Source organism: Bubalus kerabau, chromosome 3, assembly GCF_029407905.1.
Source record: "Bubalus kerabau isolate K-KA32 ecotype Philippines breed swamp buffalo chromosome 3, PCC_UOA_SB_1v2, whole genome shotgun sequence".
Classification (NCBI taxonomy): Eukaryota; Metazoa; Chordata; class Mammalia; order Artiodactyla; family Bovidae; genus Bubalus; species Bubalus kerabau.
Window position 1 is genome coordinate 35031501 of NC_073626.1, and position 25395 is coordinate 35056895.

At 54.8% G+C, this 25395-nt stretch overlaps 1 protein-coding gene and 1 long non-coding RNA gene across 17 annotated transcripts; both read right to left on the reverse strand.

Annotated features, from left to right (window-relative positions):
• Positions 1-26: 26 nt before the first annotated feature.
• On the reverse strand, positions 27-24053 carry TJAP1 (tight junction associated protein 1). Of its 16 annotated transcripts, none has more exons than XM_055571354.1 (15): positions 23978-24053; positions 23394-23489; positions 18483-18674; positions 14384-14496; positions 14165-14294; positions 13145-13215; positions 7145-7242; positions 6363-6485; positions 4823-4851; positions 4014-4175; positions 3737-3803; positions 3480-3509; positions 2608-2715; positions 2431-2514; positions 27-1794 (listed from the first exon to the last, which is right to left on the reverse strand). In XM_055571354.1, exons 8-15 carry the CDS (start codon positions 6459-6461, stop codon positions 697-699), a joined length of 1677 nt encoding a protein of 558 aa, XP_055427329.1. In that variant the 5' UTR covers positions 6462-6485; positions 7145-7242; positions 13145-13215; positions 14165-14294; positions 14384-14496; positions 18483-18674; positions 23394-23489; positions 23978-24053; the 3' UTR covers positions 27-696. The 16 variants fall into 16 exon arrangements, with proteins under 16 accessions (XP_055427329.1, XP_055427328.1, XP_055427325.1 ...); XM_055571353.1 differs by having other exon boundaries at positions 6363-6488; XM_055571350.1 differs by having other exon boundaries at positions 6363-6488; positions 7134-7242.
• On the reverse strand, positions 11267-12529 carry LOC129645868 (uncharacterized). The gene is made up of 3 exons (XR_008711528.1): positions 12467-12529; positions 12123-12221; positions 11267-11456 (listed from the first exon to the last, which is right to left on the reverse strand). It is a non-coding gene; the product is annotated as an uncharacterized LOC129645868 (long non-coding RNA).
• Positions 24054-25395: the final 1342 nt, after the last annotated feature.

The window sequence follows — 25395 nt, forward strand, 5'->3', positions numbered from 1 at the left end:
AAAAGGAAGGTCAGTGATACAAATGAGGCCATTCCAGTAAAATAATTTTATTTAATTTTAAAATAGTTACCGATGTGAAAATTTCCCAGTGCTGGGAGTAACAGTCTAGAGCCAAGGTTGGGAGCAGGGCCAGGCTTCACCAAGAGCCCAGTTTAAGGCCCCTGAATCCCACCCTCTACTCCCTTCCAGAGGGAGGAGGAACATCTGAGGAGCCCTGAGTCAGTCCTCTCCCGCACCCCCGAGGGCCTGCTGTGCTAGGCCCCTTGAAGGCAACAGCTCGTGCAGAGGATTGAAGGAGAGGGAAACAGGTCAAAAACTAGAACTTAGAGGTTAATAATCCCAATGACCCCCTACACTCTGGGGGGAAAAAAAGACTGGTGGCTATGAAAGGAGGATGGAGGATGAACACTGGTGTAATAAACGCCTCAGCTCCCCAGAACAGACCGATCTGGGCTGACCGGAAGGTCATGAGCCCCAGCTGCACGTTACCATTGGAGAATAAATATTCCAGGAGGGAAAAACCACGAGGCCAGCTGGTGCCAGTTACAGTCAATGCAGCTGAAAGGCCTGGTGTGGCCTGACCCTGTTCACGCAGGGAGCAGAGGCCAAAGGCCTGGGCTGGGCGGAGACCCTGAGCTGCAAGGGCAGGGGTGCCCCGCAGTCCCAGTGCAGCAGCGGCGGAAGGCGCGCCGGGCGCTAGTGGAGCAGGGTGCCCTGCTCCTGGGCCTGCGTCAGGCTGTCCTTGCGGTGCAGGTGGTGCACCCCCATCCTCTTGGGGCTGCGCTGGGGGCGGCTGGGGCTGGGCAGTGCCCACACCCTGCCCTCAGCACAAGGCGCGCTGGGCCCCTCCTCAGTGCCAGCATCGCTGGGCAGCAGGCTCTGGCGCTCCTCCTCCGGGCTGACGGGCAGATTCAGCTCTTCCTCGTCCTCCTCCCTGGGAAAGCCAGGGTCAGCTTCGGGCAGCAGCAGAAGCCCGCTTTCACCAGGTGGGGACGAAGGTGCCTGCACCTCATCTCCGCCAGTGGGCCCAAGGGCGAAGTGGCGCTGCAGCTCAGGGAGTGCATCCCGGCCAAAGGCCGTGCGCTGGGCCACAGCGGCCGGGGGCGGAGCGCGGTCCACAAACGCACGCTGCCAGCTGGCCAGCAGGTCCTCCTCAGAGCTGGCAGAGCTGGCCGGGGCACTGAGCGCCGGCAGGGCGGGGTGGGGCTGGTGCTGGGGGGAAGCCTGGGCTGAGGCAGGGCTGCTAGGCACCGGGCTGGGGCGGGCCCGCTCACTGCCCTCCTCCACCAGGCTCAGGGAGATGGCCTGGCGGGTGGCATATGTGCAGTTGGGCAGGGGGCTGTTGCGGGGAATCCGCACCTTATCCTCAGAGAACTCAATCACCCTGCGGCCAGGATACAGTGGATGTGGCGGAGATGGGGTTGGGTAGGGGCTCAGCTTATCAAAGGCCGGCAGGGGCAGCTCCTCCTCTGGGGAGCCCCCGGCAGTGCCCAGGGAATGGCACTCCCCGTTGGGTTGGGGGCTGGGGCTGCTCGGGGCTGGGGGGCTAGCTGAGTCACCCGGGTCACCCCCACTCATATCCACATGCACAAAGACATCCTCAGCCAAGGGGTGCCCGGCACTGCCTGACTGGGCCGAATTGAGCAGGAGAGACTCCGGCTTCTCCAGCACGCGGGCAATGACCGAGGTGGGCACCACAGCCCCAGGGGCCAGGCTGGAGGCAGGCCCGGGGCTGGCGGCCTCCTGGCCACTGTGCAGGTGTTTCCGAACCATGTCCTGTAGCTCACAGGGCAGCTGGGGTACAGGAACGAGAAGGAAAGAGACATGAAGGATCCTAGCCTAAGACAGCTTGCTTCAGGGCAAAAACAAAGGCTGCTGTGTGCAAGGCTCCCTCCTCACAGTGTGCTGGGCACTTTGCTATCACCTGTTCTCACAGCACACCGAGGTAGGTCCTCATTCTGCAGTGAAATGACTTGAAGCTTTTGATCAACACAGCCAGGATGTGACCCCAGAACTGGTGCTAAGGCCCACTCCTTCTGTCGACCCTGTCAGCCCTAGGCTGCAGCTCTGGGGTCTAGAGCTTCCCCTTAGAGCAAGGGGCTCTCTCAATTATCTTATGGCCCATACTTCTGGCATCCCCCTCCTTCCTGCATCAGATCTGGAAACTGAGACCCTCTCCCCGTCTCTGTTCCAGAAATACCCATAGGGCCAGTCCTCACCTTGCCCCTAGTGATGGCCCTTGAGAGCATGCAGGACACCAACCAGAGGCTGAGCTGCCTGGCTTGAGGGGAAACAGGAAGGCGAGGGGAAGGCAAAGCAGAAAGGCGGGGAGCCAGAGGTGCAAGGACAGGACAGAGAGGCGCTGAAACTGGAGCTGGAGGGGTCCTAGAAAGGGTGGACGGGCACGGGCTGGGAGGACACGCTACTCACATCAGCGAACTTGTGGTTACGGAAGTGGGACTTGTTGCACTTGAGCAGCTGCACGGCCAGGTTGCAGTCCAGCCGGTACCGCTCCTGCAGACACAGATGCAGCTCAGCGCCCGGCCCCACCTGGGGAGTGGGGTGGGGACACAGTGGCACAGGCAGGGAGGCCCCAGGATGCCGTACGTTGAGCTCCTCCAGCTTGTTGATGGTGTTCCTGGCATCCAGCAGCTTGTTGGTCAGCTCCACAATCTCCCAGTCCAGCGTCTTCCTGTCCATCTCAGCCTTCTTGATCTGAGGCACAAGACTCACAGTGAACCCAGCCCAGGCCCCAGCCAGCTCTTCCTCCCCTCCTCCCAGCCCAGAGACACAGGAAGCCACAGGTGCTAGGGCAGCCAAGGCACATGGAGTAGAGACAGATGATGGGTAGACAGAAGAAGACGGGACACTTCTCCTGCAGTGCAGGCGGGCTGTAGGGCAGAGGCTTTCTGAGCATGACCGACAGGTACCCGGGCCCAGAGCAGTCTAAGAGCTGCCCAGCCTTGGAGGGCGCACAAGGGGCTCTACACGCCAGGGGAGGGAGCTTCTACCCTGAGAGACAAGAAGTGCAAACCCAGGGGCTCAGGCCTATGCTGCATGTAAGCTGTTTCCAGGATCAGGCCATTGGGTGAGGGGGAGGAGGCTGGGCACAGAGCAGGGCTGGGTGGCAGCTGGGGGCGCCTGGGAGATTATCTAGTCAAGCAGGGAGGGAGCTACAGTCTTCCGATCTTCAGCTTAGGGACTGGATCCACAGGCCCCCTTCCTCCAAGTGGCAGGGCTGGCTGCCACTGCAGCTGAGAGGCTGTGAGTGTTCAGTGGTGACATCAATCAGTACCTCTGCCCAAGCCAAGAGCAGGCTCCCCACCTGCCCCCAGGAGCGAGGCACTGACTGCTGACCAGGCCTCCCATGAGGACAGGAAAGGAGTGGGCAGAGGGCAAGGGGCAGACCCCAGCCATCCCAGATCTCAGCTGAGGAGGAGGCAAGGGCAAGGGAGAAAACACACAAACTCAGACGCAACTGCAAAAATCCAGCTGTGGCTAAGAGAGGCCTGAGAGAAGAGTACAGCAGCAACGGTGGCAGCGTGAGGGGAAGACGAGAGAAGAGAAACAGTGTGAGCATCGAGACGACCCTGACTCGCACGGCACATGGCAGGCGCCTCCCCACCACAGCCGCCCCCTCCCGAGCCCAGGGCAGGACGGGGCCCCCTGGCAAGTCCCAGCCCCGTGCTGTGCTGTGAGTGCAGCGCCAGCCAAGCTGCCCTCCTGGACAGATTACCAGCGTGTGCAGCTTGTCCTCCAGCTCCTGGTTGGTCCTCTGGGAAGCCGTGTAGCTGTTCTGCAGCCTGTAGAGAACACAAGGCAGACCCCCAGGTCAAGATGCCGCTCTTCAGACCCTGCTCAGTCCCTTCTTGATGTGGGATCTTGGGCAGGTGCCCCTCCCAGAACTTCAGTTTTCGCATCAGAATTGGATCACCTCTGAGGCCACGCCTGGCTAACAACCCCCTGTGAACGGGGAGATGCACGTATGCGTGTCCCAGCCCCCGGTCCCACACCTGCGGAACTTGTCCTTAAACTTGTCCAGCTCCTCCCGGCTCTGGCCCAACTCCAACTCCAGGCAGTCCTGCCCGATCTCCAGCTCACGCTCCAGAGCCTCAGTGCGCCTGGTGGCCGAGGCCAGGCGCCGGCGAAGCTCCTCGTTTTCCTGCTGCAAAAGCCTGGGAGGATGAGGGTTCAAGGGCAGAGGGGCATCAGAGGTGGAAGGGCCACCCTGGAGTCCCAGGCTGGATTCAGAAGGAAGTAGGGGTGATAGCAGTCCAGGGAAGTGTATCCCACAGGCCTGTTGGCCCTGAGAACACGGCTGGGCCTGGAGGGTGGGGAAGGCAGAGGGGACGGAGGGGGGACAGTTGGCCCTCCTCACTGGAGAAGACAGAACTGCAGGGGCCACAGTTGCCATCTGTCTCTGGTTACAACCCAAGCCAGCCGGCCCCCAGCTCCAGTTTCTCCACTGCACAGTCAAGCTGCTCCATTATTCAACTCGTGGAAACCCAGCCCAGGAGGGCCCTGCTCTGCAGAGGCCTCACGGGTCTGACGGAAAGGGCTGCGAGAGACAGCTGGCACGGGAGGCGGGAGCTGGGACTCGCCCGAGCAGCCCCTCAGAGGCACTCGCCTCCCTAATGCCAGGTTCTCATCAAACACATGTTTTTCCAGGACAAATATCCAAACGTCAAGCTGCCTTCCAGAGTCCCGAAAATCCCCCAACTTGTACCTCTACCTAATCCAAGGAAAAGCCCAACGGTACCAACAGCCTGGGGCTGAGGGGACCGAGCTGAGGCAGGGAGGCTCTTGGGCAGCAGGTACTCACTTCATCCTCTCCGCGTCAGTCAGCGGCTCCTGTGCACAAAAAAACAGAAGCCTGAGGCTCGGCTCCGGACCACTTGCCTCCCGCTCACTCCCACCTCCTCCAAACAGCCCCAGAGAGGGTCATGTCTGCAGCATACGTGTCTGGCACAAGTGGGCTGCAGGGCCCCCCAGAGATGGAGCCGTCTAGTAACTTCTGGACCAGCCGAGACTACCCTCGCCCATGCCGCCAGACTCCAACCCTGCCCTTCCCCACACCAGCTCCAAGCCCTCTGAGTCCTAGAGGCCATGCCACCTCTCCCTGAGCTAAAGAGCCTCTCAGCTCTTCAATGGGCTCCTAGCGGGCCTTGTAGGCAAGGCTGAAGACTTTCCAGGGAAGTGACAAAGCCAGGTGGGATGGAGTAGGGTCCAGAGCTCTGATGAAGCCCTGTGGGCCCCCTGGGAGGCACGAGTGCAGGACAGCCTCTGGGGTAACCTGGACGGAGGGGAGTGAAGTGTCTCGTCCTGCTTTCTCCCTCCTGCAGCATCCTCCTCAAGCCCCCACACGGGTCACGAGCCCAAGGGCCAGAACTCGGCCAACCACAAGGCAGAGCGAGCCCACGCTATGGCAGGAGGGAAATGTCGAGTGGCATTTGATTGGCCTCACAGCTTCAGGACGCTCATCACAGGCAAGACAATGAGGTGCGTGGCCCGGACTATGGACCTGGGAGCCACTGACACCTGGACTGGTTTCATTAATCTTGTTGAACCCTAGAGACCACATCTACAAAACTGGGGGGGTGCCCAGAGGGCGGCACCTCGCACAGTATCTGGCCTTTTAATGTTTCCTGAATTCAAAATGGGCAAGTCGTGGATGGCACTTCTGCCCTGGGCGCTTGGCACACGCTGGCCATCTCTCAAGTTCTCCAAATGTGCTCCATGAACTTCAACAGGGTAGAGACACAGTATCAAGGAGAATAAACTCTCCTCCTGCTGCAAGAGCTTAACGAGAGAGGAACACCGATCTGGAGAATGTTTGGCGGTTGCCTGAAGAAGGCCTCCTAAGAATCTAATGCAGTTCCTAGCAGGGAGCACATATTTGATAAATGTCAGCCAGACAAAGCAAAGCTGGACAAAGGTCAGCCTTTCGGGGACAGTGGAGAACAGCTAGGCTGAGGGCAAGCAGCTGGAGCTCCCTAAAGGTGCCCAGAAGGGCCGCAGGTTGCACAGCTCTGCTCCACCAGTGGAGGGCCAGAGTCCCGGGCTCCGGGCAGGTCAGACACCTCTGTCTGATGGGCGGCCTCCCACACCAAGAATAATACTGCACAGATCATTTAGGTTGCGCTACAGACTCTGGGGCTCCTGATGTGTGGACATGTCACAGCCATCCCCCATTGGTCTGCATGGCCCCCCACGAGCATGGCGGCAGCTGAGAGCCCAAGCGGGTACCAGCAACGCCACACTCGCACCCCAACTGGGGGAACCAGATGCCCCCTCAGGACAGCCAGGCCCCGCCTCAGAGGTCTGCAGCTGCCAGCTGGGGCAGGGGGACCACTCTTGCTGACCTCCTGCTCGGGCCGGGAGCCAGGACTTTCCAGCCGCAGCTCACGATGCTCAGGTGGTGCCTTACGGTAGGGCTTCTTAGCAGGGGCTGCACTGGTCATTCTGGGAGGTGAGAGCTGTTCAACCTGCTGAGGGAAATAAGGAGGGAGGAGGCTCAGAGATGTGGCAAAAGGCCTCTGAATTGAGGGAAAAGGGGGACAGGTAGGAGCCACCAGGCAAGCAGACGGGCCTGGGCCACTCCCAGGGTTATCTGAAGTGCTCAGCTCCAGTGTGCCACTGCCTGTGGGTCAGTGGTTAACAGGAGAGGGGTCCAGGGCCAGTGGGAATACATGAGGGGAAAGGCAGGGCCCAGGGTCTGGGCGCAGGGCACACCGCCCCTGGCCCCTGCGGGCGTGGGAGGGCCGCCGCAGAGGGAAGAGCGACTCTCCAAACACCAGTTTCCTCAACTCCAAACTGGGTTGAGTTTCACTTCAACAACCAATTTCATAGGGTTGTTGTAATGATTATGGAAAGCACTAACAACAGAAGCTGGCACTCAGATGCTCGACTAATGTTAGCTTTAAAGCAAACTGTGAGCAGAAAGTAAGGGCTTGAGATGTATGCCCAGCCTGGACCCCTCGGGGTGGGGCGTCACCAGGTTTGGGGGCCCTGAAGGTCAAGCCTCTCTGGCCTCCAGCACTCTCTTCATCAGCCCCCACCAAAAGGGGCCACCTGCTGCCCCCTCACCCGCCAGCCTCCCCAGGAGGGGGCCCAGTGGGGGGCGCAGGCCTCACCACGAACATACCGTCCGTCCGTCGGCAGCACTCTCTGTTCCGCTGTCCGGGAGTCAGCCTGCGGCTCTCTGCATCCCACGGCCCAGCCACTTCCTCTGGCCAACAGCTCCTGAAACCAGAGATGGGAAGAAAACAGAAACCAGGTGTCAAGGCCTGTCAGTCAGTGCCCCCAGGAGAGCTACGCAGGAGAGCCATGGAGGCGGGACCGGAGTGGAAGCACCGGGCTCCGCAGGAACGGCGTCCCGGCCCAGGGAGACACAGGTGTGTCTATGTGGCCATGCTCTTGGCTTACCACACGCCTGATTCCAGAAGAGGCCTGGTGCTGTCTTGTCCCTAGCCTACCCCGTATCTGTCCTGTTCATCTCCAGGGCCTCTCAGAGTCTAGAAACAACAACTCAGAGATTTGGGGGACATGGGTTGCAGAAGAAAACACCACGAAAAAGCCTAGGAGAGGCCCAAGAAGATGCTGGGGGTAAAAAAAAAGCTCCTAGCAATGATTCCAGAGGAGCCCAGACTGCGAGAAGGAGGGGAAGGTCCAGGAGAGAGAACTGGAAAAGGCAGCATTTTAGAGCAATAATGGTTCTCAACCCAAGTGGTTTGGGTCTTCCCCAGCCCCTTCCTTTCCCCACCCCTGGTATCTGGCAAATATCTGAAGGCATTTTTGCTTGTCACACCAGGGGTGGGTGGTACTGGCATCTAATGTGTAGAGGCCAGGCCTGCTGCTAACATCCTATGAAGCACAGTGCAGCCTCCCACAACAAGGCATTATCGGCACAGTGTTGATTTGCCCAGGCTGGGAAAGCCTGTGTAGGAAGCCCCAGTCTGGGAAGCTGAGACACCTGGCTTCCGGGCTCAGTGCTGCTTCTGACACACGATGTGGCCCTGGGTAAGTCCCTGCCTCACTGGATAAGCTTGTCTCTCATCTGCAGAGAGGTGGCTGGAATGAGTGGCCTGTGAGGTCCCCTCCAAGTCCTTGGGGCTCCAACCTCCCCCCCACCTGTAATGAGCTGGGCTGCAGCATGGGGGCAGCAGCTACCACAGGGACCAGTGGAGGCAGCAACCTCAGGTGGCCTTCCGGACATCAACAATTCTGCCTCCGCCATCCACCTAACCAGAGCTGGGGGCTGAGGGAAGCCTTGCGGGCTGAAGCGTGTGTTCCCGCTGTTGGGACATGCCCTGGCCACAGCTCCTGTCACATTCCAACAGGGCCTGAGGCGGGAGGCACGGTGAGGGGGTGGGGAGGGCGGGAAGAGGAGTGGCCTCCCCCCTCTGTCTGGGCAGCCTGGCCTCTGGCGTGGGGTTCTGGGGTGTGGCAGCAGGCACGAGCCGCCAACCTCCAGCCCTTTGATGGCGAGGCAGAGCGTGTCCCCACAGGGCACACACAGCGGGCTGTGTCGGGCTGACTCCCTGTTCAGGAATCTGGGCAGGCCTGAAGGGACAGCACATTCCTGAGGTGTGGGGGAGCAAACAAGTCACCCCCACAGCTCCCTGGGGCTACCCCTTCAGTGGGGCCCTGGGTGGAAGCTCTTCTGGCCTGGGGAACAGGCCCAGAAAGTGCCAAGCCAGCCCGGACACCTGGGTTCTGATACTCAGAGGGTCTAAGTTGGGGGGGCGGTGTATATGTTAGAAAAGGAAGAGTCAGACCACAGGAGTGAGAGATACTGGTAGCCAGGAGTGCCCATGAAGTCCAGAGCGGGCCTCTGCCTCCCCCCCCCAACCTTCCCTATTCCTGCCAGCGCCCACACTGCCCTCCAAGCCCTGGGACACTGGTGTGGGCGGTGGGCGGAGGACACTGCCGTGCCCGGGTATCTAGTCATCCTACCCGTGAGGAGACGCAGCGGCCTCCCTCCATGCCCCGCTGCCCCAGCTCGAGCTGTCACATGTCCTACGAGCTCATCCTGCCCTGTCTCAACCTCACGGCCCCACAGCACATATTCCTGGGACTTTCATGCACAGACAATCTGGCCTGCTGAGGGGACAGGTAGCATGGATGTGGCTAGCAGTGAGACGGGTCAAAGTGCAGACTAGGACTCTCAGATGAATGACAGTGGTTTTGGAGGTTCTTTCCCCCAGCCAGAGCCCGCCCTTTTCATACATATCGGAGTCACAGGGAGGGACATGGCTCCCGACTGGGGAGGCAGAAGGCCACACCCTGCTAGGGAGGACAGTCCACCAGGGAGCCTCAGCGATCCCAACACAAGTCCAGGAGGGAGACTCCATGCCACTCCCTGCCCCACATCCCTAAATTCCAGTGCATGTTGGGGCCCTGGTCCCAACTCCTGAGGTCTGCTAAGGGCCTCAGATCCAGCCTGGAGGGGACCACAGTTCCAGCACTGAACAGGCACACACAGGCCTGGCAGGCCGCTGGCACTGCAGGGAAGGTCATCCCCAGGGGTGAGCGCGACGCCACGCCTACTGGAGAACACGGGGAGCAGCAGCCGGGCAACAGGGTCACAGGAGGAGCGGAGAGGCAGGTTACAAAGCAGCAGAGCAGCCCCTCCAGGAAGACCCAGCTCCTAGAGGCCGCCTCCCTGGCACACAGCCTTCACCCAAAGATCTCCAAGCTGCTTTGGAGTGTTTCAACCCGAGGTCGACTCCTAATCCCACAGCAAGAAAAAGAGCCCCCCAGGGAAGGCTGGATAAGTCCAAATGGGCCACAGGCCACGAGGAGCGGGCAGACAGCCCTTGAGGTCTCTTAGCCTCTGGATGCCGCGCTGGCTCCAGGGCACCTCCACGAGAAGGCTCTTCTAGAAAGTCTAGAAACTGACAAGGAAGAATCCCACTCCCACCCCTCACCACAAACTACCTGAGCTTCAAGGAACTGGAAGCAGAAGACTCAGGATGTGGGCTACCACATCTCAGGCTGGGTTTGTGCGACAACAGCCGTGCTCTGGGAGAAAAGTGAAAGTGAAAGCGGCTCGATGGTATCCGACTCTTTGCGACCCCCATGGACTACACAGTCCATGGCATTCTCTAGGCCAGAAACTGGAGTGGGTAGCCTATCCCTTCTCCGGGGGATCTTCCCAACCCAGGAATCAAACCGGGGTCTCCTGCATTGCAGGTAGATTCTCTACCAGCTGAGCTATGAGGGAAGCCCTTCTGGGAGAAAGGCTGAGACCTGAGTCAATCCCCCCAGCTGACCTGGTCTGGGGCTCTCGGGGCGGCACCTGCAGGCACTGTCGAGGGAGACACCCCCCCAGCGTCACGGAGGCAAGGTGAGAAAGGAAAGCAGCTCTCCTCACAGCCCCCATCCCCACTAACCCCGCCTCCTCCTCCCTCTCCTGCCGAGTATTCATTCTTCACTCACTCAGGAGCAGCTCAGAGGACTCCACCGTATCTGAGGGGTGGAGGGAGGGGGTGATAGCCTTGTAATTGCCATGTTGCAATCTGCCAGTCAGCGCAGGCCCCTGTTGCCGCCTGCCCTGTATTAAATACCTTCTCCCTGATTACAGCCCACGGGCATGATTAGCTGCCTCCAGAGAACAAAGTCTACTTTCATTAGAAATGGGACTCGGCACGCACAGTGAACCTGTGCTCTGAACCCACTGAACAGCTGAGCAAAGCATGTATTAGAGGCAGATATAAGGAGCAATATATGCCAGGAGCTGGCGGCTCCTCTCTCGAACCAGGGGCCAGCTCTCCGACTCGCTCCCCTGTGTGGACAGGGAACGTGTGTGGGTATGACCAGGGGTTCCCCCGAAGTCAGTCCTGACGCTGCTGGAGACGGAGCAGGATGAGGAGGAGCCCTCTTCAGAATCTGATTCTCTCCAAACCGCTATCCTTTCTCCTCCTCCCTGCAAACACCCGCAGAGGCAACAGTGAAAGGTTCTATTCCAAGAGCCAAGGACACCCTCTTACTTCCCTCTGCCGTCCCTTCTGTGCGTCTGCCCAAGGCCCAGGGCAAAGTCAAAGGTGCAGGAGAGGAAGGGAGCTCCCAGCATCCAGCTTTCTCTCTGCTCAGGGCTCAGAGGTTACCCCCTCGACACTGGCCGAGCGGAGGGTTACCCCCTTGACACTGGCCGAGCAAAGTGAGACGACTGAATCCAAAGCAGGTGTGGCTCAAACTCTGCCCTCCCCCACACCCCCCAGGTCTCTTCTAGCCCCCAAGTTCTGTACTACACCCCTGCCCCCTACACAGTTCAGCTGCCTACCCAAAGAAACTGCCTGCCTCCATGACTTCCATCACCCACATTCTCTTTAAGAAATGATGACCCCAGCAGTTTATCTGGGCTCAGCATTTCTGTACTTACTGATGTCTCTGTCCCCAGCTGTCACTGAAATCAAGCAAGTGAAGGACGCTGAGGGGCCAATGAACCCGATCTTCTGAATCAGGGAAGGCATACATATCACAAAAATCATTAACTAATGCTCTTCTTTCATAATTCACCCAAAGAAAGTCAAATGGAAGGCAGCAATCATTGCTGCTTTTAAAATGAAAGGAAAACTGGCCCCTTTTCAGAATACCCCAGCTGTGTTGTATGCTGCCTTACCCCAGGAGGATATAAATTAATAATAAACCCAAATATGGGCCCTTCCTAAAGCCCCCGGTGAACCACTAAACAGGAGCATGTGGTCACAGGGACGAGCGCCTCCCCTGTGGGAATGGTCCTCAGCTGTGAAGTGGTCTCTGAACCCTGCAGGCCTGGAGGAAGCTGCGCCTTGCGGGGTTGGGGTCGGGGGCAAGACACACTCCACAGTGCAGGTCCAACTGCTTCTCAGGCCTCTGAAACCCGGGCTCTGGCTCCAACTAAGGACCAAGAAACACAAACCTCCACCGTGCAAGGGCCAGCCCCCTAACCAAGGGGGCCAGCAGGGGGTCCGGAGACTGCCCATAAGGACCCTTCCCATGCCCACCCCTAATCAGGATGGCTGCTCTCCCCCTTGACTGTCAGTGAACAGCCGCACGGAGAGCCGATCCTACTGAGGCAGCCTGGGTTCAGTCCTCCCAGCCCCGGCCCCCAGTTTCCGGCGCAGCTGTTCCCGAGATACCTGAGCAAAGCCCTGAGCGATCCTGGGCGCGTGGCAGGCAAGCAGCCAGCAGAACACGGGTGGGGCCCGGGCAGGCTCTCCTCTGGGCCGATGACAAGGCTGGAAGATGCCAGTCTGTGCCCAGACCAGCCCCACTGCCCCTCCCCCAGGCAGGCCTGCCACCCCTCTGGGAAAGCACAGCCTCACCCTTCTGGGACATGCTGCCTGCGGCCCTAACCTGGCCCCCTGCCCACTCTAAGCGGAATAGACTACAGGTATTTAAAAAACCAGAATGGGTGGGAATATTTCTCCCCAGAGTCATCCTGGGGCCTCAGAACCAGTGCTGGTGGCCTGTGAGAGCTTACCTGACTCCCGCCAGAGCAAATACCTCAAGTCCATCCACCCGGCCTCTCGTTCAAGCCAACACTTGACAGGAGGAAAGGGGCTGAAGATTACTGATGATGAGCCAAGCAAACCAACCCCCAACCAAACAGAGTGCTCAGAAGGCCCCAGATCAGAAGCAGCACTTGACCTTCGTCCCATGCCCGCCCCTCGGGAAGAAGCAACCCGCCACTCCTCGCCTCTTCTGCTCTCCTGGTCAGAGCCAAGCCACAGGGTGCTGCTGCTCAGTAGCTCAGTCATGTCCGACTCTTTGTGACCCCATGGACTGCAGCATGCCAGGCTTCCCTGTCTGTCACCATCTCCCAGAGTTTGCTCAAACTCATGTCCATTGAGTTGGTGACGCTACCCAACCATCTCATCCTCTGTTGTCCCCTTCTCCTCCCGCCCTCAGCCTTTCCCTCCAGCTTGCTCACTCTCTATTCAGGGTCCACACCATCCGCAGAGCCTGTACAGTGTCTCTCATTTACACACTCCCACTCTGTGGGCACCAGCAGCTTCCTGCCCTCTGCCTCCTGGCTCAGGGGAGACAGAGGCGGCTTAGAGGGCCTCCAGGTCTCAGGTCCCCCTATCTAGTGCACCACACTCCGCCCACCTCCCCGGGCACTGCCCCCAGAGGCGGCAGACAGGGTCTGTCTAGTTACCTGTGCAGACCACCAGGGCGCCCCGCGCAGTCAGCCTTCCTGCAACCTCTGGACGCCCCTTCTTTCCCAGCCTGGAGGGAGGAGGGAGCCTGTTGGGAACTTTTCCATGGCAAGCTGAGGCCAACGCCTCCCTCAGGCCCACTGTGGAGTCCAGAGCCAGGTCCTGCCCCCTCTGGCTAAGGCGCCCTTCCCAGCTCTTTTCGATTAAAGTCCACCTGAAGCTCCAGACATGGAAGGCGGTGGGGGAATCAACTCCTCCCACTCCACCTCCCAGAGCAATGGTCACCAACGGGAGCTACATCTCAGATGGGTATCTGGTTCTGGGCTCCAACTTTCAGACAGAGCTTCACTCCTCTGTCCAGGCCATTTCTCACAGCCAGGTCAAGGTTTTCCTCAACCTCCCAGTCCCCAAGAAGAACCTGCAGTTTCAAATCTTATCCTGGGATAGGAATAATGGGGACATCATCTTCTCCTTTTTCCTTCTGGCTATGTCCATGAGGGATCTTAGTTCCCTGACCAGGGATTGAACCCAGGCCCTCGGCAGTGACAACACTGAGCCCTAACCACTGGACTGCCACAGGAATTTCCATCTCTTCCCCTCTTGATAAAGGGAGGAAACTATCCAGTCTAGCAGAAAATTCCCTTCCTACTCTCCTTCCATCTGTCTCTGAGGCATGAAACCAGCAGCACGGTAGCTGAGGGATGCTCTCAAACTCCATGGTGCTAAAAGCAGATTAAAGAGACATGCTGTTCTAAGGGAGAACTGAGAGGCACATACTGACTGAGGGGAGGAATGGGGGCAGAGCCCAGCAGCCGGCTGGCAGGTGGACAGGCACCTGTGCACAGCCCCACCTACGGCAAGGAGACCGGGCAAACGGAGGGAACCCAGTGGTAAGGACAAGCGCGCAGAGGAGATGGCTCGGTGTAAGCAGAGGGGAGGAGGCCAGGGGCAGGAAGGGAGACGAGAGGCGTGGCTGGAGGCACCTTCAGGGTGGGTTAGCTGGCCCGGGTCAGACTCACAGGGTTAGTGTCTTCTCCCCAACCAGCCAGCTCTCCTGGTTAGCACGGTTAGCACCAGACTCGTGGCAGACGCCCTCCAGGCACTCCATACAAACAGACAGCTTGGTCTGTGAGCAGCCCAACTCCGGAGCTGCAAAGAGAGCAGAAGGAATGCCAGGCTGCAGGATGCCCGAGGGTACACACTGCCCTCTCCCGACAGGGACGCTCCTCCAGACTTACCGCCAGACCCTGCGGGGCCTCTCCCCTCTGGAAGGCAGGCCACATGCAAGCACAACACCCACCCTGCCAAGCAGTGAGCCCGGCTGGTGACCCCAGGGAGCAAGGTTCTCCGGCTGTCAACAGAAAGAGAGCATCGCCATGGTGGAAGGGGGCACTGCTACCAGGGGGCAGCTCTCCTGTCTCACCTATTCCCGGAACACCGCTGCCAGGCTGGACCACAGCCCTGAGAGCTGCTTCTAAGAACAAAGCCACCCACAGCTGCAGCTGCCACCTCGCCCAAGCCTGTGCCAGCAGAGTCCACCCCACCCCCTCCCACGGGCTCCGAGGAAAGGCGCTGGGAGAGAACTGGCCCAGGGACCGGAGGTTGCAACAAGAGCTGCGTGGAAAGCACAGCACAATGGGGCAGTGTGTGCCCGGCCCGGAGCCATGCCAGCCCAGGGAACGGGCGACACACTGCCACCTTTCAGCTGCAGAAAGGGCCAGGGGTGGTGTTTCCCAGGGAGCTGGCCCCAAAGGAACCCACGGGGCAAGGGTAAGGGCGAGGCCACAGTCAGGCTCCCCAGACCCTGAGAGGGCCTCCCCCACCCCCTCAGAATGGCAAAGCCCAGAAAGGCTAAGGTTCTCACACAGCTAGCCCAGGGAACACTCTTCCCTGAAGCCTCCAGAATCACCCAGGGAAAGTGACACACCCTGGCTTGGAGATCTCCAGGCAAATGTGCCACAGCAGTGGAGTCCCAGAGACCCCCTGCCCTGGCCAAGATGCGACCCCTGGGGAGGCAGGACAGGAAAGTTACAGCACAGACATCAGCAAATACTGGCTGTGATTGATGGAGAAGGGCTGGCAGGGAAAAAGCAGGAGAACAACCCCCACTCAGTCTGATGAGATGCCTCGGGGTAGGAAGGGGACAACAGAAACCACCCAGGCCCCACACATAGGCCTGGCTTCCCCCAAGCCCAGGCCAACACTGAACACAAGCAAGAGAAGCCTCCAACAGGCTTCCCGACTGCCCCCTCGCTGGGCTCCCCGCCTTGTTCTGATAGCCCTGGAGGTCAAAAGGCCGAAGCCTGACCAGGAAGAGTAAGCTAGCCATCCAGCACAGAAGACGCCAACTCTTCCTGTGGGCTCTGACCTCTTCCCTGGACTGGCAAGGAAGCATGGCCATGGGCAGACTACTTTCTGAATCCTCGACACAGACATATTAATAAATAAACAAACACGCACCAGTTGGGTCTGGTTTGTTTTCCAAATGGGGAGCAGCAAGTGACCTGGTTAATCCAAGGTTTCAGACAGCAGGGGTTGAGAAATCAGGTAAGTCTCCACCCTTTCCAGCCAGAGATGAAAGAAGAGTGAAGGAGAGAGACACATGCGAGCCAGGGGTGCTGGTGTCCACATCACGCCTGCACCCATCCTGATTCCCACTCCAGGGCTCTCCTACCAGAAAACTTCATCCCAGCATAAAAGACAATCCCTCAGAGATAAGCAGGGTGTCTGCTGTGGCAAGAACCTCTGGGAAAGCGGCTCCAACCCTCCCAAGGAGCCAGCCAGCCCCCCAGGAACACACCAAGCTGGACGGGAGGCTGTAGCCGGGCTCCTCGAAGGCTCCAGCAGGGACTAATTCCCCCCTCCCTGCCCCACCCAGGGTTAACTGTTAGGAGGGCAGAACAAGCTGAAGAACAATATGTATTACTATTAAGTTGTGTTTATTTTACAGGCAATACATGATAGGGAATGTCTGGAAGTATTAATACATTAGAATGATCAGAAGGATACAGGATAAATGGTTAACAGTATTCCCTGTCTTTGGGAAAGGGCTTAGACAGGAGCAGTGGGGGAAGAAAGGGAAGGTCTTTTTACTTTAAATTTTGTAGATTTTTCTGTACGGTTGGTATTTTCAATGAGGTGACACACCATGTTTATGATGAAAATGCACTGTTCCTTGACAAACGGACAAATCACTCCATCTGCACTGTGCTGTACCCTCCCAGAAGTGCTTTCCCTGCAGCTGTATTTCCTTCAATCCTTGTAGCTTAGTGAGGCCCACGGAACAGGTGGCATTCTCCCATTCTGAAGTGACACAGAGGACAAGAGACCTGCCCAAGGCCACAGACACAGGGGACAGAACCCTCCATTTCCAATTCCAGCTCAAAGCCTGGAAAGCTGTCTTCTCCTGGGAGCCAAGGAAAACGATGACAATTCTGCCCGGATGTAAAGACCCTCAAAGACATCTGAGACCGAATTCCCCATCTGGCTCACCTGGAAAGGGGCAAAGAGGCCACTGCTCAGCACCCAAGGGGATAAGTGCAAAGTTCTATCCTGCTGGTTAGCTTAATGGAAGCCCAGGGCTTTCGGGTCTAGGCTGACTCTCCGCAAGGCAGTACCCCCATCTGGGAGTTCTCTGCCAGTTTACTATGAGAACATAAAAGTGCTTCACAAATAGGGGGCCGTGTCCTTGATAGATCCCAAACGTCACCAAGTAGACAGTTGGCACTTACAAGATAGACCGAACAAAGAAAGTCTCACTCTTCTACTCACGGACCCTCACCAGACTCAGTCCCTCTGAGGCCTAAAAGCACACAACACAATCCAGTCCAGCTGACTCATCCGATCTCCTCTCAAATCTGCTTAACGTACAACGCAGCTTATCACTCCTGCCAAGATGCCATCATGAAGATGGGCCACATTGCAGTGCACACCCCACACCAAGGGATGAGGGGCAGAGCCCAGGGAAAACTTCAATCCACCTCTAACTACTGGTTTCATCCCTGTGGTTCTTCTAGGCGTGAACAAGGCTGTACCAAGATGTCTTGGCTGTGAGCATGGAGCACACCAAGGGAGGACCAGCGATACCACAGAAAACCCAGCAGGTGACTGCAGGCACTAAAAGGAGCTCGGTGAATAACAAAGAGGGTGCCAGCAGCCAAAGCCTTTTTAAGATGCTAATTAAGCAAGAAAATACACCTGTGAGTACTCCAGTGCCTCTTTTAACTCCTTCCGGCTGGTTTAGCAATGTGTGGTTAGAATATAAGGCTGAAGAGGGAGACAGCTGAAGCCAAGCACCTAGATCATTCAACCACATTAACTCAACCCTGGAAAATAATTAGTAATTCGACTGTTAATACATTCACCTTTTGTTTATGCAGGACCTTCCTTCCTGAGAGTTCAAAGAATTTCACCAGATAGATCTTATCTGCTTTAGTCTAAAAAAGGACTAGACTGGGAACAGGACTGCTCAGCACCTCCTATGTTGGGCTAACTAAACGCTCAGCCTTCAATAAATGACCTTGCCCCTAAGAAAGACCCCTGGGTGGGGAGAGACAGGTTAACAGCCCCCCTGCATCACAGTGTGGTGAGTGCTCTGAGAGCAAACAGGAGAGGCGTCTGGCTGGGGCAGGGAGTTAAACACCAGACAGAAAGGCTGCCCTCCCAAGAATCCAGACGAATCTTCCTGTGATTGCAAACTCCCACTGGAGTGCGGCCCGGCATTATACAATTAAGAGGTCTAGACTTCTGGAAACAAACTTCTCTGGCGCTTGTTCAGAACTGGTGCTGAAGAATTATTCCCATCAGCTATACTGAAAACAAAAAGTCAAAGAATGGACAGCGACCCTCAGCCTCCCACCTCATTTCTGGGGAGCACCTGAGTTCATAAGCCTGTTCTGTGACCCCCCCGCAAAAAAAAAATGGGACAAGAAGTCTGGCTTTCTCAAAGCCTAGACCACTAGCTTCACCCAACATTTTTCCAGTCCACAAAATACCAGGGAACACAGATCCTCAAACACCCCATCCAATACATGCACATGTACGGCTGAGTCCCTTTGCTGTCCACATGGAACTATCATAACATTTTAACTGGCCATACTCCAATACAAAATAAAAGTTTAATAAAAGAACAACAGCAGCAAAAACCCACCCCATTTAGTCATCTCCGGCCTTAACTACATAACAAATCCGCCACCTACTCACTCCCACCTGTATCCACCAGTCATTGCTAATTTCACATGCTTGTCACAATCCATCAAAGGAGTCATTTCAACGTAAAAGATGGGAAGAAGCCTCAACAAACTTCCTTTGCACACTGACACTGTTCCCCAATCTCACCTTTTTTTGTTGCTCAGTGAAAGAGACAGACAGGTAAACAGGTAGACAAGTGTCAGGACAGAGGTTCAAAGTGCTGTAGGGACCAAGAGGAAGAAAGGAAAACAGAGAAGTCTTCTCATCCAGGGTGGCAGAGAAGCTGGGTCTCAAGAGGTCAGCAGAGTTTCAGAGACAAAGGTGAGCATGATGCAGAGACTGAAATGCACAAGTAAGAAGAAAAAAGTAAACAAATGTTCAGAAAAGGTTCCAGAGCTGTAGGAAACTCAGGAGCAAGGAAACACAGGACAGATGAAACAGAGCAGCAGTAACTCAGGCTAGAAAGTCGAGTTTGGGCCTTCTGGCACACAGGGCTGAAGACTGTGGACTCTATCCCAAACAAGAGAGAAACCATGGCCTAAAGGGAAGAGGCAATACGTGTTTTATAGGAAAGTAAATTTTTACAGCAGCATGGAAGATAGAGTAGGGAGAGACTGCCCATCACATTTCTTTCATTCTATATGCACCACAGCATTATAAAGCACCTCTTATGCACCCTGCTGCTGCTAAGTCACTTCAGTCGTGTCCGACTCTGTGTGACCCCATAGACGGCAGCCCACCAGACTCCCTCTTCTCTGGGATTCTCCAGGCAAGAACACTGGAGTGGGTTGCCATTTCCTTCTCCAATGCATGAAAGTGAAAAGTGAAAGTGAAGTCGCTCAGTCGTGTCCAACCCTCAGCGACCCCACGGACGGCAGCCTTCCAGGCTCCTCCATCCATGGGATTTTTACCCTGCACTATCCCAAATGCCAGAATACAACAGTGAGTAAGACAGTGTCTGTTCTCAGGGCACTTACAGTCTTGTGAGAGTCAGACAAATAAACAGGCAATTACAATACAGCCCAAGTGTTAAAACAGAAGCAAGCACAGGACAGTAAAGAGCAGTGGGATCCCAAAGGAACTGACATTTAAAATGAGACCACAGGAGCAATAAAGAAGGAAAAGGGAGTCTGGAATGCAGCACAACCAGCGTGTACAAAGACCCAGAAGCTAGAGAACAAGGTAAGTTTAAAGAGCTGTTAAGGGATTTCCCTGGTGGTACAGTGGATAAGAATCTGCCTGCCAATGCAGAGGACATGGGTTCAATCCCTGATCTGAGAAGATTCCACATGCCACAGGGCAACTAAGCCCGTGTCCCACAACAACAGAAGCCACCACAATGAGAAGCCCATGCACCAAAACGAAGAGCAGCCCCCGCTCCCCGCAACTAGAGAAAGCCCTTGCAAAGCAACAAAGACCCAGTGCAACCAAAACTAATAATAAAATTTAAAAATAATTTTTTTTTTTTAAAGAGCTGTTAAGAGGCTGAATCCTACTGGAGAAATGAAGACCCAGTTTACTCATAGGACTTGGCACTCAAATTATGATAGCAAAAAGGAGGTGAAGGAATTTGATTCAAAGATAACAAATGAATACAGGGTGTTATGAGAACAAACTGATTTAGACAACAAAAAGAGAATGGTAACAGGGGAGAACTGGCTCAAAATCCATCAGCCTTCACCCTGAAGTTCAATCATTTGCTAAAATGTGACCCAAATTTAGGAAGTCAGAGAACTTCTACCAAAACACAAACATGTACTCTACGGAGATAACACGTTTCAGCATGCTGACTGCAGCGCAGTCAAGCTAAAGCACACCATCCTGAGGCCCGTGGCTCCTGTTGATGGAGGGGAGCAGAGACTGACAGATGCTCTCAAAAGCACATGCGCTATGCCACAACAGACAGAAAGTTTCATCACAGGGCAAGTCCTAGGTCCAGAGCCCCCGACGCCATGAGCCCAGGCGTGTGCCTGCCCTGATGGCAGAGTGAAGAGTCATTTACTAAAGAAAAAGATGGGCCCTGAGGGCATGTGTTAAATAGACAGGGCATGACTCAGAAGGAGGGAAAGGGTGAGTCTTAAATACTGGGCAAAGGAAAGCCAGTCGTCAGTCAATCCTTACACACACTCTGCCTCCTGCCTGGCTTAAAGGAAATAGACCTGGGCGTGGCACCAGGGCCTTCCTCTACAACACAAGCTTCAGCAGAAGCACATTTAATTTTCCAACTTCCTCTCACGTTAATAACAGTTTTTCCCCTTTTGTAGTTTGCTATTTTTTAAAGAAAGATGCAAGTAGACTGTCTATGAGTTTAACACTATGGTTCCTTCAACGGTTCGTGTCAGTAACCATAACACAAACACCGACACATTCAATGCATGCTAAGAATGGATCTCGATGTCATTCTGTCTGCTCACCCCAGCCAGCTCAAAGTTTTCCAAAGAGCAGTCACCAAGTTGAATCATGATGAGAGAGTGTAGATTTGGCGAACATGGCACAGGGCACTCCCACACCAGTCCCTGTGTGTATGCTAAGTCCCTTGAGTCGTGTCTGACTTTTTTCAACCCTATGGACTGTAGCCCACCAGGCTCCTCTGTCCATGGGATTCTCCAGACAAGAATACTGGAGTGGGTTGCCATGCCCTCCTCCAGGGTTCTTCCTGACCCAGGGATCAAACCCAGGTCTCTTCCGTCACAGGCAGATTCTTTACCACTGAGCCACCAGGGAAATCCCACCAGTGCCTGCAAGGGTTATTAACTCTGAGAGGAAGAGGAGAGCTGAGATAAGAGCTCAACTCCTAAAAGATTTTTTAAACAATCAGAAAAATGTTTACTACAATATGGGTTCACATCTAACCATCATGACAAGCAAACAAGAGACAGAAATTGCCAGTAGGCATATTTAAAAGTTAACTTCATACCAAATGCAAAAAAAAAAAAAAAAAAGCTCGACTGCTTAAGCCTGATTGCCTAGCTTCAAATGCCAGCTCTGCCACTTACTATCTGGGTGATACTGAGCAAATTACTTAACAATGCTGCACCTCTATTTACTCTTCTGTAAGATGGGGATACTAACAGTATGAAACTACTAATCCACTTACAAAAGTGCCAGCACACAGGACGTGCTCAGTAAGCACTATTGTTATCTTCATCACTCGATGGTAAATTGATAATTCCACAGCCTCACAGTTTCAAATGTGTTCTGCCAAGGAAATCACTGGCATTTTAATATCACTTTAAATAGCTTAATGAGGATATTCTCACTATATGTAAAATCTATACTATCTTCTTCTCACACAGGAGAGCAGCTCAAACCAGTACAGGTCTGCCACAGAGAGACACCAAGTTCAATCATGAAGCAGAAATTAGGGCTGAGATCTGGCCAGCGTAATAACAACAAATATATATGCTGAATGTCAGGCACTGTTCTAAATACACTAATGTACTAACTTATTTGACCTTCGCACAACTCTATGAGATAGGTACTCCAACCATCTCCATTTGATTGATGAGAAAGCTGAGGCAGAGAGCTGTGCAATATCTAAAGGTCACAGAGTCACAAATGGCAAGGTCTAGATTTGGACAGGCAATCTAGCTCCAGAGTCAGTGCTCTTAATCTCTGTGCTGGCTCACCACACTGTCCTTGCTGGTTACAATCTCCTAGAGGCATCCACAAATTGTTCTCAGAAAGAGAAGGTTTTCAACCTTCTAGAAATGAAGTCACAGCTCAATAACACCAGTCCTTCAGATACCTGAAGGTACTGAAGTTAGTCTAGCGACAGTGACTTAGGCTGGTCTGCCTGGAGTAAGACTTTTGGGGGCACGGATGGGTTGAGAGTAGGGAGCAGAAGATGGTTAGTAAGGAGTCCTAGATCAAATCAGACTTGCTGATCCAACCATGGAGCAGATGTTTCAGCAGATGATGAAACAGGTTCCAGTAAGAAGCATGCTCCTAATTCTGGCTTAGGCATAACCCAAGGGCATCAAAGAAGTGGGAACCATACTCATTGCGCTCTGTGCCTCCAAACCTGTTCTCTTTCCTCAAACCCAAATCCACTATCTCTCAAGCCATGGTTAGTTTTGCTAATAAAACTGATTTTTTTTTTTTTGCCACACCACATAGCCTGTGGGTCCTAAATTCCCCAACCAGGGATCAAACCCATGACCCCTGCATTGGAAGCATGGAATCTTAACCACTGCATCACCGGGGAAGTCCCCAAAACTTAAAAAAAAATATATATATATATATATATTTTTTTTTAACGTGGTTTGATAGGAAGATATAAAGAAAGAAGAAAAAAACTACCAGAAGAGAAAAAGGCAAGTTCTACAAGCCTTTCCTTGCATCACACTGCTCCAGGTTGTAAAGCAACTCTTAAATATCAGGGGTCTCAGGAACAGAATGATGTGAAAAACATGTGCAGAGCTTTGTACCAGTCAGCCTGACCTCTTACCATAAACTGATCTGGGTTTCTCCTCCCTAATCCCAACCTGCCTGCCTCACTCCTCTGACCCAACCTAGGCACCACATCCCCAAATAACACGAGCCCAAATAAACGAGCCCTTCTTACCAAAAGAAAAGATCAAAAGAGGCAGACATGTGGCAAGAATGAATTCAGGAATCGGTGACAGCAGGTGCCTAAATGGTTAATGGACACCAACCAGAAGTTTGTTTTCTTATGACTGCCCACCATCTGTCACCCACAAATCTCCACTTCGGGCAGGAGACCAAACTGAAGATGTGATGGGGAGATCAAAGAAAATACAGTGACCATGAAGGAAACTGCTTGTGACAGGGATGTGTTAAAATATTTTTAGTCTGATATCTAGGCTCTTGACCACGTTCGCCTGCACAGGTGAAGGCATACAAGGTTCAGTACTACACCCAACTCTCAACAAATCAGCGTGAGATCTAAGCAGAAGACTAACTTAGGGACCACAGGCAAAAGGCAGCCTCTAGAGAAGCGCGCCCTTCTCAAAATAAATGATTTTCAGCATCACTCGGAGCCCATGCATCCTGCTTCCAGGGAGCATGCCAGCCTGTCAACGGAAGCCACCTTACCCGCTCTGGGGTTGAGCTGGGGCAAGTCGCTACCTCTTCTTCTTTCCAAGCAGGCACTGTGATTTCTTCCAATCCCTGGGGCCCCTGAGTCTTCAGCTGAAATTGGGGCAGATGCTGCTATAAGAACTGTGGAAAGGCTGATCTAAGTCTAGAGGAGGGTCATTTGTTTGGCTTTAGTTCCCTCTTTCCTTCAGGTCTCTCTTCCTCCGTTCCCTACTATTCTCCTCCATGGAAAAGACCCCTTTTCCTCTCCCACCAGCCTGCGCTAGGGCCTCCACTCCACGCTCCGGGCTTTTTACTCTTGGCTAAGAAGTTCCGCTCCAATTCGTGACTCTGCTTCTCCGTCCCTGCACACCTACTTCTGGCTCCCCGCCTGGAATCTCCTCCCCCAAGGCTACCACTGGAATCTAGGCCCCCTCCCCTCCATCCCTATCTCATTTTTTTCTCTGCCTCCAACCTTCCACCACTCCACTTCCTCTTCTCAACCCCAGAGCTACTCCCTCCGCCCCAACTCCCCGTTGGCATCCTCACGACCCCCTACAAGGATAGGCTCCCAGCCCGACTAATCCAATCCCACAACAAACTTTCTGCCGCTGCCCACTGCCTTCAGACCGCCATCTTGCCGCGGGGCAGGCCGGGTAGCGGCCACGGCCACGGGAATCCCCACGCACCAGGCGCCGCGCGTCATCGGGGGCGTGGCCATGGGGGTGTGGCCTCCGACTGGGGCACTGGGGCGCGGGACCCGGAGGAAAGCCGCGGATTTTGTAAAAGCAGGATTTTGTGGGCTGGCTGCAGAAGAAGGAAGGCGGTGTCTTGTCAGGACTAGGGAGATAGCGAGAAGGGTGGGGAAAGATCTGGTATTCAAAAAGAAAAACAAAAAACAGTGGGAGGAAAACAGCACAAAAATGTAGTGAGAGTTGTAGCAATGGTTGCCCATCACTCGAAGGGTAAAAGGCAGCTTCTCAGCTTGTCACGTGGAAATCGGCAAGACCTAGCTTCTTCGCCCCTTCACCAGCCTCATCTTCCACCTCTGCCGGGGACTTCCTGTTCGCCATTGCAAGTCCTCTCCTCCCCTTGCGTTGTGAATTCCTGCTCCTCCTTCAGCCCTCAAGTCAGATTATCACCTCCTCCAGGAAGCCTTCCCCAATTTCCTAGATTGGATTTGGTGCGCTTTTGCTGGTTATCTCTAACACTAGAAGGAAATGGCAACCCACTCCAGTACTCTTGCCTGGAAAATCCTATGGACGGAGGAACCTGGTAGGCTACAGTCCATGGGGTCGGAAAGAGTCGGACACGACTGAGCGACTTCACTTCTTCTAGCCACTTACACTTCATTGTAGCTACCCTATGCTGTAATTATTTATTTGCACTTTGTGTGCCTTGCTAAACTTGCTGCTCCTTCAGGGCAAAGCCTGAATCTGATTATATCTTCATACCCTAGCAGGTGTGTGGCTCACAATAAATGTGTAACAAATAAATAACATAACAATAAATAACATAACATCCCATGTGCTAAGCATATATCTGCCTCAAGACTTTTCGGTTTACTGTTCCCTGTGCCTGTGATGGGCTACTTCCAGACAGTCCCACCCATTTGTGTCTCTGCTCAAATGTTACCACCTCAGAGAAGCCTTCCCTGGCCACTCTGTCTAAGACAACATCCCCAGTCACTCCCCGCTTGGGGCTTCCCTGTAGCTCAGATGGTAAAGAATCTGCCTGCAATGCAAGAGACTGGGGTTCAATCCTTGGGTTGGGAAGATCCCCTGGAGAAGGGCATGGCAACCCACTCCAGTATTCTTGCCTGGAGAATCCTGTGGACAGAGGAGCCTGGCGAGCTACAGTCCATGGGGTTGCAAAGAGTCAGACATAATTGAGTGACTAACACTACACCAATTCATGGGGTTGCAAAGAGTCGGACACGACTGAGCGACTGAAGACTACACCACACTACTACTATCACTGCTCCCTTACCCTGCCTACTATTATCTGACATATTTTTCTT